Raw genomic sequence first — 14,903 nt, forward strand, 5'->3', positions numbered from 1 at the left:
TATGTCACATCCACTGCCCAGCCAAGCACCGTCACAAGATGTTAAGTCAGAAAATGTTGAGGCACTCCACGTTCAGAGATAAAACGTCAACAAATATGCATCTTAGAATTGATGAACGGCAGTATTGTCCCATGAAGAGTAGAATTTAGGTGGAGTTCAGGGAGGTGACCTTGAACATGCTCTGAAAAACCAAACAACAAAACTTCCGCACAAACTGATTTGTTCAAAGATGGCCTGGGCTACCTTGGGTTTTATTAAACTCCAGTTCTCTGGCAGTGAGGGAGCTGAGCCTGGACAGATGCTGTTGGGGATAGTGTAGCAGGACTTCAGATTCCTCAAAGTGGTTGCATTAGGTGACCTGTGAGAACTCTTTGGATGCTGAGATTCTGTTAAACTCTAGGAGGAAGAGAGATAGTCCAGGTGTGTTCAATAGATGCTGGTGTGATCTCCTTGACCTCCAGGTTGTGCTGGCCCTGGGACCGTCCTCTGAGTGGCTGGTTTTGCAGGTCGTGTTCAGTGCTCATCGATCATACTTTCTGTTCTGCTCTTGTCCAAAAAGCCAAGTATAGGGGGAAAAAAATGTTGAGTTTTGAAACATCTTTCAACTGAGATGAAGAAAAGCGTTTTCATTTCACATGAAATTGTGGATCAACTTGGCAACATTTGTAGAAACCATGAGAAAGCTACTCACAGTCTTTAAGTTAGCTACTGCTGATACATGTTGACATTCTCTGATGGAAGGGGTGAACCCAGCACACCCCCTTTCCCTGGCAGAGCTCTGAATCAACTGAGATGCATGGAGGTGGCCAGATGGAGAACAGAATGCCAGCCTTATTACTGACAAAGAGAATGATGGAGATTGAGGCAACAATAGATTTCTAAAACTGTTCCCCAGAATTAAGCTGGCTTTTCCACCCAGCTACTGACAGTGCAGGAAAAAAGACATGTTTTTCCTTGGGGTCAGGACTTTATTCTACATGGCAGAGACACAACTGCTCTCTGCAAGCACTTTTGGACTGTTAAAGGGAAGCAGAAAGATGTGCTATGAAAGCCCCATGCTTTGTCCCAAACTCTCCAATGAGAAGATTTGGGGCTGTCTATGTGGAGGAATAAGCAAAGGGACAGGAGTATTTAGGGAAAATTTTTCTTCAGGGAGACCTTGGAGTGGGAGGTAAGTATGCCCCATCTAATTAGCCTTTCCTTATGTGAGGCCTTTTTTTTCTTTTTTAATTTGATGCTGAGGGGAGAAGATCCTGTATCTTTTGTGGCTTGTCCTTTGAAAGAATTTCACTCTCCTGGATCAGATTTTATATTTGCAAACTGTCATATACAAAAATTATAAATAACCCTGATCTTGATGTTTGGAAGAAAAGAGGTGATGTATTGTATCAAAAGAAGGCCTCCGTTCATTGCATGATGATGTGATGGGGAAGCATTCCTAGAAAAGCTCTCTTTATTTTTATTTATTTATTTTTTTAACGTCTTTATTGGCATATAATTGGAAAAGTTCTCTTTAGATACATTTGTGCCAAACGAACTAGCTGTGTGAACTTGGCCAAGTCATGTCACCTCTCCAGGTCTCTTCCCTCAGGGGTTAACCCCACAGTGCATTGGATGACTGCCTAGATCCTGTCCATCCCTCACATTCTCTCCTACTCTGCTCTCCTATTTCCAAGAACAATAATTACCATAGAAAATATCATCTTGCCCTAGACTGTGATCTTCATGACTTCATCTGTGTGAACAGACAAACATCAAAAAACAGCTGAAGCATAACACAGGATCTACGGCAATGTCAAGGGGCCCTTCCTTAAAACCTCCAGTTGAGATAAACTCTCAAACAAATAGCACTTGTGTGTCAGGAGGGAGGCAGGAGAAGGTGGTACAGTATGAAGCAGTCTTTATTCAGGGTATAAGCTTCCATATCCTGGGACAGTGAGAACTTTGTCTTTTCGCAAAGCCTGCTTCAAGTGCTTGCGTGTGTTGTCGCTTGAGGACAGCGAAGAAGAACGGCACGAGTATGAGCTGCTTCCTTCCTAAATCCTTCAATCCCTCTCTTCAACCCAAGACTGCAACTTCTGTGGCTTCTGGCTAGGCTCCCGGGCAGGGGATCAGGCCAACCTGCATACATGCGTGTGTGCGCGCACACACACACACACACACACACACACACACACACAGATACACACACAAGAATCATCACACAGCTTGCTACCACTGAGCTGTAGGAGGAGGGGACAATGTGCTGTGTGGCCCCCACACAGCATTAACTACTTCTTGGTCCCATTCATGACTCACCTTGGAGGACTTCACTGTTCCCCTGCCCCAAAGCCACCTGAGCACAATGCACATGTGTCCATTACACTTTTCTGCCTAGTAAGGCACTTATTTTGTCTTCACATATGTCTATCTCTTCCGAGCTCTTTGGATGCAAAGAGTATATCTGATATAGTTTTCATTTCCCAGTCCCAAACCCTGGCATATAAATAGCAATCAATACTTGATTTTTGAATGAATTGGGGTTAAGAAACATAGGAAACACCTTTGGGGTCCCTGCCCATCTCACACCACCACATTTACTGAGAACAACCACTGCTCACTGTTAGGGGTGGGCCCCTGGCAGCCATGAGACCCCTCCCCTGGCAACAGTGGAATAGACTGACTCAATCTGGGCCAATCACATTCCCTCCAGCAGTTTCAGACACAGGCCCAGGCTTTCCCTGGCATCCAAAAAACAATGTAAGCCCTGCAGAAGATAAAGAAATGAAGACTATTTCTATTAACAAAACTAATGCCTGTTTACTGTAAAAATTCAGACAATGTATACATATATGATGTACAAGTTAACGTTTAGGAATGGCTAAGAATATTTTGTAAAAGAAAATTAGTAAGGGGTGGGGGCTTGTCCTACCAAATAAAAGTAGCATAGTAGTGGAGAAGTATAAATAAGTTGGTGGAACAGATAAGATCCAGCTATATATGTGTATACATTCCATGGTAAACATGCTATTTCAGTTCAGTGGAGAAAGATTTTTTTAAATGGTGCAGAGACAATTGATTTCACATTTGGATGAAAATGAAGTTAGCTTACCTTAAATGGAGTATAAAAATTCACATGGACTGAATATAAACATAAAAATAAAATTATAAAATCATTGTTAAAAATAATATTAAATAAGACTGTCATACTTTGAGGTAGAGGAGGCCTTCTAAGCAAGACAGGAAACTCAGAAACTATAAAAGGAAAACAAAATTAGCAGCTTTAGTTATGTTACAAACAATAATTTTAAATATTCTGACTGTTAAACTCCATAAACAAAGAAAGCAAATAATAGATTATGAGAAAGTATTTACAACTCATATAACACAATAAAGGATAATAGTTCTAGGATACAAAGAGCTTCTACAAATTAAGAATTAGAAGACAAATCTAATAGAAAAATAGGCAAGGACATAGTATTAAGGTCTTTTTTTTTTTTGGTAAAATACTGATTTTTAATTCAAAGCAATAAGTAAGCAAGAGCATAATTTGTTCTGTGCCCCTTAGATGTAAAGCCTGTGAACTTTTGTGTGAATGAGCTCTTCTTAAATATAAGCTGTACAATTTTGACATTGAATTCGCCTGATCTGTTTTAACAGCCGAGTAATCAGAGTTGTCAAGGATGTGTTGCGTGACCCCTCAAATTCATTTGACAGCTAGTTGTCAATAACACCCCCTTTTGTGATTTTGTGAGAATTAACTGTGATAATGCTCAAGAACCCAGGAGAAGGGGCTGGAAACAGTGGAACTTAATTATTTCCCTTTCACTTTTCCTCTTCTCTTTCACTAGGCTACTTAAAAGCAGGAGGCGTCTCAGATGCATTTTTATGTCCCAGTGTTTGTTGCAATGTCAGAAAGGAGGAAGGAAAGAAGGGAAGGAGGAAGTGAGGAAAGGAGGGAGAGAGGGAGGGAGGGAGGGAAGGAAGGGAGGGAGGGAAGGAGGGAGGGAAGGAAGGAAGGAAGGAAGGAAGGAAGGAAGGAAGACACCAGACCACATCAAATTTGGCAGATTCCTGGTGCAGTTCCTCTTCTAGCCACATGATGGCGGCATGAGCATGGCAGCCCTCCTGAGCTCTCAAGTCTTCCGCTTTAAATAGAACCGGGGCGCCTGGGTGTGTTTGTGTTTGCGCAGGCGAGACAGAGTTACACCCAGCCTCAGCTCTCTAAGCTGAGCTGTAATGCAGGACACACGAAAATCTTAAAAGGGTTTCACCGTCTTTCTTTCTAGAAAACCCCCAACAGGAATTTGATAGTAAAAAGGACTTTGTAGTCGTTTTCAAATGGGGAGATTTCCTTCAATACACAGCGTCTGCTCGGCTGGGTTTGCAATCTGTGTGCCAGTATGGCAGTTGGTGAGCCACTGGCTCGCTGCTCCCAGGGCCCGGCTGGAGCGGTCAGCTGGTGGAATGATGGGAACTGCAATCAGCCGCTCTGCACCAACATGCCCCGGGATGGGGAATGTGATTTGTGACACAGCAGCTTGGGAACAATAATGAAAACAAAATTGTTCCAGGCGGATTGCTCTGTGTCTTTCAATTGCAAAGCTGCTTCACATCGCGTGAGAGAAACTGTAGTTCTTAGCTTTTGTTTCTCTAGGACAACCAGAGGCACACCCAGCAACTGTCCTTCTGTCCCCAGTTACTTAGATGTTTCTTTGAACCCCAGAGAAAGGCTGTCCCCTAACCAGGAAGAACCTGCCCCAGCACCAGGCTCCTTGTGGCAGCCTGTCTGTTCAGGCAGAACCACCTAAGTCATGGACGTGGCTTTCAAACCTGTTCATGCCTTCCACTGCTACCATGAACATGCTGTTGTACTGTTTTGTTTTTTGCCTTCTGGAAAAAAAAAAGTCCTCGCATATGTATTTCCCTTTAGAGTTTACACACAGTTCTCATTTTGTCTTCATCACAGCCTAGGAAGGAGGCAGAGGTTATTAACATATCTTACAGACAAGGACACCAAGAATCGGAAAGATGCAATGATGTGTCTGGAAACTTCATTTCCCAGCACAGGGGTGAAGAGCAGAGGAGTCCGAGGTGGGTGGCCTGGGTTTGAATCCCCTTCAGCCTCTGTAGGTTACCTGACGTCTCTGAGGTCCCGGTCCCTAGTCTGTGAAACGAAGAGAAAGACGACAGCCCTTTGGGGACGGGGGAGGACCAGATGAGATCATGCCCGGAACCTCCGCTGTGGCAGGGGCTCATTGGGAAAGCTGGATATCAAGCACCTTTTTACACTCTCTCCCACCCTCCCAACCCCACATTCTGTGCAGACAGTTTCATGTGGTTTCAACAGCTTTTCTGCTGGGCGAGGAGAGGGTGGGTCATCTTTCTGCCCGAGCTTCTCTGGCTCTCTATAAAACTTTGCTTGGCTTCTAAGGATGGATTATCTGAGAGATTAATGCTGGAGGGACCACTCCTAACCTAAGCGGGGCTGGAACTGCTGGATAAATACATCCCTTTTTCATTCTCCCAGCTGAATTGTTCTGAGACGTATTTTACCTGGTGGGACACTCAGCCACAATCACTCCTAGTCATGGCCGAATTGATAGCATAATTCTGCATTCGTGTTTCTTCCTTCCTTTTACTCACTGGTGCTTCACTCATGGTCCTTGGGCTCACTTCCAGAATAAACAACCTCGGTACAAGCCTCTAATTCAGGCTCTTCATTTGGGAACCCAGGCTGGGACAAGGTGGGAGAGAAGCCAGGCCTCTGACTCTAGGGTCAGGAGTCCCTCAGTCTACACACACACACACACACTTAGTAAGCAGGTGGAGCAAGGGATAAGTTTGATGAGCTCTGGAGTGTTCGCAGAGCATCTCATGAATTGTTGGTGGCCCCTAAAGAGCAGGGAGTGCGCTTGTTGGGATCCTTAAGGACATGGGTTCGTGTGTATTAATGGGCCTCAGTGTTCAACCCCAGATGCCACGGCAGCAGAAACCACCTTAGAGCTGGGGCTAGTATCAGGTGGAGTCCGAAGCTGTCTTCATGATGTGATTTAAGGGCACCATTGGGCTCTGTGATGCAAATATATTATATAGGTGGGGTGACACGCTAACCTCAGGCCATTTGCCACAGTGGGGTAAGTTGGAGCTTGCAGGGGACAGGGCAGTCCCAGGTGAGAGCCATGTGCTCGTACCTCTCCCTTTAAGCTACCATTTATTGATGACCAGTTATGAGTCATGCTAATCTTCTGTGCACATCAGTGTTGTCTTAACCCTTGCTCCACAATAGAACCACCTGGAGCAGTTTTAAATGCCTGTGCTGGTCCACACTCCCGATTCTGTCTTTATTGGCCCGAGGATGGGGCTTGGGTATCCAGAAAGCTCCGTGGTGCTTTTCATGTGCAGACAGGTTTGAGAACCATTGATACAAATTGTCTTTTTTTACTCTCACCCCCAACCTTCCTAGGAAGATATTCTTACCCATTGCTTTGCAGGACGGGAAGCAGTGAGCCTCCTGGAGCACTTAAGACACACAGCCAGTTAGCTATGGAACAAAGAGTCACATGCAACTCTGTCTGACTCTGAAGTGTCAGGCTCCCACACAGAGGATACTTGCCAAATTTCTCTTTTGAAAAACCCAGAACAGAAGAGGGTAAGCATTTTCCTCCAGGAGCGGATATTAGGGGCACCAAAGCAGAGATTTCACGTATTTTTCTATAAAATTGATATTCCAGGGATACAGGCTGGAGTGGTTCATACCACAACCATGGTTGCAGGGGGATCACAACACTGTGGTTTCAGCAACTCGGTTCTGATCTGTGTCCCACCCCCCAAATAGACAAGAGAGAATTGGGGGTCACCATGAGGGGATGGGCGTGGATGGAGGAGAAGGAAGAAAGTAGGCAGGAAGAGGTTCCTTCAAGATCAATTCTGCTACTATTTCCCACCATGTTGGAAAAGAAAGCTCTTAGCTTTGGATGATGCAGGCATCAAAGACTGGTGCAAGCACATGTTCATAATGTCAATTTCACTTGTTTTCTACTTCAGAGGTCAACAAGTATTTTCTGTAAAGGGTCAGATAGTAAATATTTTAGGCCTGTGGCCCATCTGGTCTCTGTCACAACTACTCAACTCTGTTGCTGTGGCATGAAAGCAGCCATAGACACTCCAGACACGAATGGGTGTGGCTGTCATCCAATGAAACATCATTTACAAAAACTGGCAGGGCCAGCGGATTTGGCCTGTGGGGAGTAGTTTGCTGATCTCTGCTCTATTTTGCTTACTTACAAGCATGACTGAGGCAATTAGCCTAACTTCTGCTATCCTAACTTGATTCATCCCTAAAATCTCAAAGGAATGGTGGGCCTAGATACTTACAACAGCTACTGATTTTGTTCTCTCAACACACACATGCACCTGCATGTACACACACGTGTGTGTACTTGTGTGTGTGTGCATATTACTCATCTTCATGACCTGGATTTAGTTTCTGTGTATGAGAACAATGAGCTTTAAGGAGATTTGATTTAATTCTTTATGTGTAATAAGTTGAAGGCCATAAAACCAATACTAAAATAATTAAAGGTCTTCTTTTTACTAACAGTATTTGTTGGCAATTCTGAACAATGTCAGTATTAAACTATTCCTTCCTAAAAAAATATTTTGTGAGTCTAGGTTCTAAATAATTGTGGCAGTTATCTTTGGACTTTAATTGTATATATTAAATATATTTTTGAATATACATATATATTAAAGTTAGAACATATTTTAAATTTATCCTTTAGTAAATACTGATTGTATTATCCAAAGAATTTAATTCAGAGAACCCCCGTTATATAACGCACCTCCCATATATGGACATATGATTACATTGAATTTTGTTTGTAATTTACTTTGGAAAAAAAGTAAGTAGAAGGCCAGAATTTGCATCCAGGCCTTCTAACAAATAAAGCTCACATTTTCCCCAGGCTATAGCCCTGCTTCTAAGCAAGTGTTTGAAAACACTTCTAGTCCAAAGGTCTATGAGGCTATGATTTTATTTACCTTCTTTAGGTTGGTCTTTGCCCAACATGCAGACAGTGCAAAAGTGTACCAGCCAAGCCACTTAAAAAATGTACCTAACATTGAAATTTATTCAGTTCAGCATGTTGACGTGGCATCCTGTAGACAAACGTCAGGAGGCCAATTTCTATTAGACTCCTCCTTCTACATTAGGGAAATATTTGGAAATGCATCTGAAGCATCTCCGTCTTTCCGACCTTCCAGCTGTCTCCATCATCACAGGGTCATGTGAGCAGAGAGTCCAATCCCAATGACACCAGCCTGCTCAAATGCAATAAATGCACTCTCTGTGTGTCATTGGCTTTAAATGGGCCTCTCCGGAAATATCCAGTAGGCCAAAAATCACTGTGGTCCAGATGCCCGCTCACCCTGTTACTTGTTTTCCTTCTACTTAAATTTCAGCCCAACATATATTTATGCATTCAAGAATTCTAGGCACCCCAATGAAGAATAAAAATGTGGTCCCTGCATTTGTTCTCTAAAAACTGTGATGCCAAGGCCTATGTTAGGTAATTAAATATATTACATACATTATGCCATTTAATTCTTCCAACAGCCTTGTAAGGTAGAGATTATAAGAGAGAGATTATCTCCATTTTACATGTAATGAAGGTGTGTGCTGGGACAGTTCCTTTTCTCCTCAGAGAGCTGGGTAAACTGGGCTCAAACCTTCATTCTCATTGGTGGAGAGCATCTTTACCTTCCCCTGAGATTGCTGTGAGGTTGTTGCTGGATATAGCCTCCATGTTTACTCTGTGGTGCACTAACAGTGTTTTTGAGTGGATGACTAGAAAAAGGACAAACCTTGAGTCAGATGGATTCCTATACCAGTGGCTCTTAAATCTTTGGGGTCAGAGATCCTTTTGAATATCCGATGATTTAGCATCTTTTCCCTAAAAAACTGTACAATTACCCACAGTTTGTATAACATTTCAGACGGTTGATGAATAAAAATAAACACTGCTAAGTGTAGGTTACTATGCCGGACGCTGGGCTATTGCGAGCATACAATAGACACTGTAGCAGATGCTTCTGGAAACCTCCCTATGCCTGCCCCCTGTATCCTATTGCCCTTACCGCTACGGTGCACGCCAGCCTAACTTCCAGCTGGAGCTCGTGAATTTCCCTGCCTAAGCACTTTTTCTTAGAGTTGTACAGACCACCCTGACATGCCAGGGAATGTATGTCCCCTGGGAACAGCCCTCCTTCAAAGACTGACAGGTGTATTAATACCTCAGTTCCCTTTCCCTTTGGTGGGGTCAATCTGAGGCACACATTGTCTCCCAGTTTGCTCAGTGGGATTAAGCTCAGTTGCCCATATTGGTGGCTCTCTTCTTTTTCCTCACTCCTCTATCAGTGTTCCCTTCATTGTCAAGTAAACTAGTTGGACTGGAATCCTTGTTTCAGCTATTGCTTCTGGGGAACTCTAAGACAGCACACAATAAACATACATAGAATGATTTATTCCTTATGCTGCGTAAGGTGGGTCTTAATTTTACAGATGGGAAACTCAGGGGAAGGTAAAGGTGCTATCTATGTATCCGACACATAAATAGGCTTAATAACAAGCTCAAAAGTCCATGGCAAGGTTGATCTAAGTTCAGCCTGGACCAAGGTTTCTTTAAGCAGAGACTTGCCCTCTTTTTAATTTATGTAGATAACACAACTGCCGTGTGCCAGGCATTGTGTGAGATATTGAGGATACACAGGACAGCAAGTCAGATAAGTTCACTCATTATATGGAGTTCATGGTCTAGGGAGAGGAGAGAGATAACAAAGACATATAAGAGTGAAATAATTACAGATGTGATGAAGACTGTTAAAGAAAACACAACATGGTGTAATACAACAAAGGAGTTAGAGGGGTTAACTGTATAGTAAAGGCCAACCTTAGAAAGGGTTCGAGAGAAGTCCTCATCCCCCCAGGTTCTCCATCTTGGTTCACTGTACCTCTGTTATTCACCTCCAAAAAATACTTAACTCAGTGCATACTAGGTACCAGCCAAGAAGATGGACATAGTCTCTTAAGGAGTTTACCATCTAGGCTGAAGAGATAGGGAATAAACAAAAAGTAAACAAGTGATGAAAAATACCAGTTGGTAATAACCACTTGTAGAAAAAAGAACAACACATCATGAGAGAGCATATTTTGCCTTTTTCAACAGGGGTTCCTCTAGAGAATTAAGTCCAGCTGCCCTAAGGCATACATTGGAAACAATTGACTAACTTCTAATCTGTGCATCTAGAATGGTACTGGTATTATACAATCCTTGAGAAAATTGGGAAGGGGGACGTTACTGAAATTATTTTCTGTGTTTTGTGGTTCAGATGAGGAACCCCAGTTGAGAAGTCTCTCTAAGGAGGTATCATTTAAGTAAAGCTCTGGATTTCAAGAAGAAGCTAGCAATTGAGGATCAGAGCTTTCAAGATAAGGAGAAGGGCTACTGGAAAGCCCTGAGAAGGCCAGTGAGACTGGAGGGGAGGGGAGGGGAGGGGAAAGGGAATAGTAGTAGGGAGGTGGGAAAGGGCCAAGCCATGGAGAATCCTGTACATCAAAATTTGGAGCATATATTATTCAAAGTGTAGGGAAGAGTTTGTAGAAAGCCAGTAATCAAAGAAGAAGGCCCAGTTAAGATGCTATTGTAGTATCTAGCCAAGAAGTGGTGGTAGCTTTATCCAAGAAGGTAGGAGAGTCAATAAGACTTATTGATGAATTAGATTTAGTGGACAAAGGAAAGAGAAATCAAAGGTAATGCCTGGCTTTATGAATGGTGGATGAAAGATGGGACCATTTACTAAGATGGGAATGTTAAGAAGGAACAGGTTTGCAATAATAAACTCAAGAATTATTTGCCTATGTTATGATTGAAGTGCCCATTTGAATCTAAGTAGAAATGTCAAGTTGGCCACTGAGTATATGAGTCCAGAGACTACAGAGAAAGATTTAAGAATCTTTGCTATGTCGAGGATATAGTCACCCAGAAACACATCTGTGGTCCTGTAATACTTATTGCCTGGTTTAGCATCTTCATTCTCTCAAGGTGGTCCTGTTTTGGATGATAAATTATATCAGCACCCTCCATGGAGAGAAATAAATGGAGCTTAGAAAAGACCTCAGGATGTTTTAACATTTATAGGTTGACAAAAAGAAGAGAAACTAGTAGAAGAGACTGAGAAAGAATAGTCAGTGAGGAAGGAAGAACACCTGACTTGTGGTATTGGGAGGACAAAATGAAACATGCTTTATGAAGGTGAGGTTGTCAATCATGTCAAATGTTGCTGGAGGGCCAAGCAAGCAAAGAGCACCCATGAGATCCCTGTATTTCACCTGCCGGGAGTCATGGTTCCAGTGGATGAGATTGCAGCTCTCTCTAGGACACGACTCCACCTGTTCCTGGAGAAATCGAGTCTGTGGCATCACCAGTGGTTCAAGGACTATTGGCAGTGTACTTGGAAAAGACCACGAAGTGTTTTATTTAGCGTGCTCGGAACAACTTAGACCAATTGAAATTTCTTGAGATGAAAGAACAATGTCTTGCCTATGACATTGACTGATATTAAGCTCAGAAAACATGGAAATTTGTTTCAGAAAATAGCCTACAAGGGCTCTGGCTTACTAATGACTGTTCTACTGCTGTTACTACTATGTGTTACTACTACCCCTGCTGCCTCTCTCACAGCATCTTTTCCAACTCCCAGGCCAGTGCTGTTTTCTGGCAGATCATGCTGCCTCAGCAAAGCTTTCTGACTGGTTATATAAAAAGCAATGTGGGAAAGAGTTAATTGGCAGAGTGACTACATTTGCAACCCAAGAAGGCCTGCCGTGACTTGTTATCTGCAGAGCTAAGCTGCTTGCTGTACAAGTGATATTCGAAGGTCACTGCTGTTAATGCCAATGGGGGCACTTAACACCTCTCTGTAAATGGTCTCAAGATTAATATCTTGCCATTTATTTTATGTTATTTTTCTCCCCTTTGGAGGGGAAGCATTTCCTCATCTTTGGCCTTCAGGAGCCAGAGCTGAGAGAAGGTCAGATCTGGCCGAAACCTAAGTTGAGATGCTAACTTAGTTCCTTCCAAACTTCTCTCTGTGTAGCATGAATCATAGAGTTGGAGCATTACTCAACAGAATGGAAAGGGCACAGGTTTTGGGATCAAAGACCTGCGTTCAAATCTTTAGTAACTAAATAAAAGAGCTACTTAACTCATCTCAGCATTATTTTTTTTTTCACTTGTTAAAATAAAAAAATAATGAAACCTATATCACAGATTTATTATGAAAAATCTACTCTCATCTGGCTTCTTCCTGCTCCACTAACTGAAGCTAGTCTCAAAGTGCTATCATTTCAATTGTATATTCATCACAATTGATCCACCCTTCTCCCTGAAATATACTCTACTCTTAATTTCTGTGACCTCATGCATTCCTGGTTTTCTTTCTACCACTCTGGCTACACCTGCCCAGTCTTCTGTGCTGGCTTCTCCTCCTCTATCTGATCTCAGAAGTTGAAAATAGGTCCACTCTTCTCTTTACAAGTTCTCTCTAGATAATAGCCATTATCATCTCATTAAATACTATGTGAATGCCGATGACTTTCAAGTTTATCTCTCCAGCCTAAATGTGTCTTTTGAGATACAGTCTTGTCCATCCACGTGCCCATTTGACGTCTCCACTGGGATGCTTCTCAAACATTTATACTTAACATGCCAACGAATCTTGAGTTTCTTCTTAAGAATCCATTCTACTCTAAGTCTACCACGTGTTAGTAAATAGCACCATAATCAACCCCATGACTCCAAGTGGAAGCTTAATATTCATAGTTAATGCCTCTCTCTCCTCTACTCTCTATTAAAAAAAAATACATCTGCACCTCATGGGAATTCTATATCCAAGGATATCCTGAATTCTTCCATTGACCTTTATGTTCACTGTCACCTTTTGGTTGGCATATTTTCTGTTTTCCCTTCCAGATCCATTCTCCATCCCGCTCTGTTCCTCAGCAGGCTGATCTGTATAAGCTGCATCAGTAGGTTCCCTTGCCCTTGGGCTTCTGGTTGGATTCAGTTAATGGAGAGTAAGAGTGGGAAATTGGAGGGAGGGAGGGAGAAGAGTGAGGTTGGGGTGTGTGTTCCATAGGCTCCCTCCTTTCAGGAGTGCCACACATTTGCAGGGATTCTCAATGGAAAGTCTCATTTCCTGTCAGGAGGTAGCCCTCTGTCCTTATGTTCTAGTTACCCCTCCTTCCATCTGTATCTTTATGTCTGCTGTAGTGATGGCTCTCTCCTAGTCCTTGTCCCCAAGAGACTGCACTGCCCTGTTCTGGCTTCCCTGTACCCTGCCTTCCTCTCAACCCCAAATTAAATCCCCAAATTCCTTGTTTGAAAGTGCTATTTCCTGCCCAAGCCTGAAAGATGTCATCCCAAAACAAATAAGAAAACAAACAAAAGATCCTCCTAATTAGTCTCCTACACTTACTAAAACCAGCCTAATACAGTCTCTGCAGCAGTATTGAGCAATCATTTAAAAATATATTAGCATTTCACTCTTCTGCCAAAAAGCATTCTGAAGCTTCCTGTTGTGTTTGCAATAACCTTCTTATGGGATTAATTCCCTTTGTGATCTGGCCACTGTTTACTTCTGCAAGCATGTCTTGCACTCTTCTTTGGCTTGTTCGTTGCACTTCAGCCATGCAAATATTATTAATGTCCTAAAACACTCCATGTTCTTTCCTGCTTGTGAATTTTATATATGTTCTTGTTTCTGCCTGGAATGTTCTCCTCATGGAGAATGTGCATGTTTGCCTCCTTCTCATTATTGAGGTCTCAGCTTAATTGTCACCTCCTCAGAAAGCTTTTCTGTCACTCATCCTAAAGTAGTTCCTTCCCCATTATTTTCTGTCATGGCTTTCTGTTTTTTTTTCTTTCATAGCAATGATTTCACTAATAATTATTTATTATTTAACTATTTCACATACAGACATACCTTGTTTTATTGTGCTTCACTTTGTTGCACTTTGCAGATACTGCATTTTTACAAATGGAAGTTTTGTGGCAACCCTGCATGGAGCAAATCTGTTACCCCATTTTTCCAATAGCATTTGCTCACTTCATGTCTCTGTGTCACATTTTGGTAATTCTTACCATATTTCAAACTATTTCATTATGATTATATTTGTTATAGTGATCTATGATCAGTGTGTTATGTAATGATACTAATGCAAAAAGATTAAGGCTTGCTAAAGGCTCAGATGATAGTTAGCATTTCTTAGCAATAAAATATTTTTGATTAACACACGTACTTTTTTTTTAGACATAATGCTGTTGCACACTCAATGGACTACAGTGTAGTGTAAGCATAACTTTGATATGTACTGAGAAACCAAGAAAATTGTGTGACTTGCTTTATTGTGATATTTGTTTTATTGTGGTGCTCTGGAACTGAGCCCACAATATCTCCGAGGCATGCCTGTATGTAGCCCTGCAGTAGGCTGTAAGCTTAAGGCTATGGTTGTTGTTGTTTTTAACCCCGTTATACACATTGCCTGATATATGGTAGGAACTCAGTAATAGCACTTATAGAATTAAGTTATAAAAGTAAGGAATTAGGCAGGTGGAAATACCTGACTCATAGTATGTGCTGTATTTGTTGAGCATATACTAAGTACTTTCTGATACCTGATGTTAGTTAATAAGATTGGCAATATCATCAAGTCCACTCTCTTCAGGTTCTTCTGGCTGTCCTGGGCTGACTTTCAAGACACAATCCATGGGAGTAGGTAGGGTGACTAAATCAACTGATTTTCGTAATTTAGAGGTGTGGAGACACCTATTCTCTAAAGGCACTATTTTCTAAATACTGATATT

The 14,903-nt window shown here is 42.2% G+C and overlaps 1 protein-coding gene across 1 annotated transcript in view; it reads left to right on the forward strand.

The window, feature by feature from the left end:
* The first annotated feature begins 3,965 nt into the window (after positions 1-3,965).
* The window catches only part of LOC125961636 (uncharacterized), a 344,208-nt gene continuing 333,270 nt past the window's right edge, over positions 3,966-14,903 (forward strand). The window contains exon 1 of the mRNA XM_049700429.1: positions 3,966-5,073. Coding sequence (XP_049556386.1) covers positions 4,794-5,073 — 280 coding nt within the window. The 5' untranslated portion in view covers positions 3,966-4,793. The remainder of the gene's footprint in view (positions 5,074-14,903) is intronic.

The sequence above is a fragment of the Orcinus orca genome, chromosome 17 (genome assembly GCF_937001465.1).
Source record: "Orcinus orca chromosome 17, mOrcOrc1.1, whole genome shotgun sequence".
NCBI lineage: Eukaryota > Metazoa > Chordata > Mammalia > Artiodactyla > Delphinidae > Orcinus > Orcinus orca.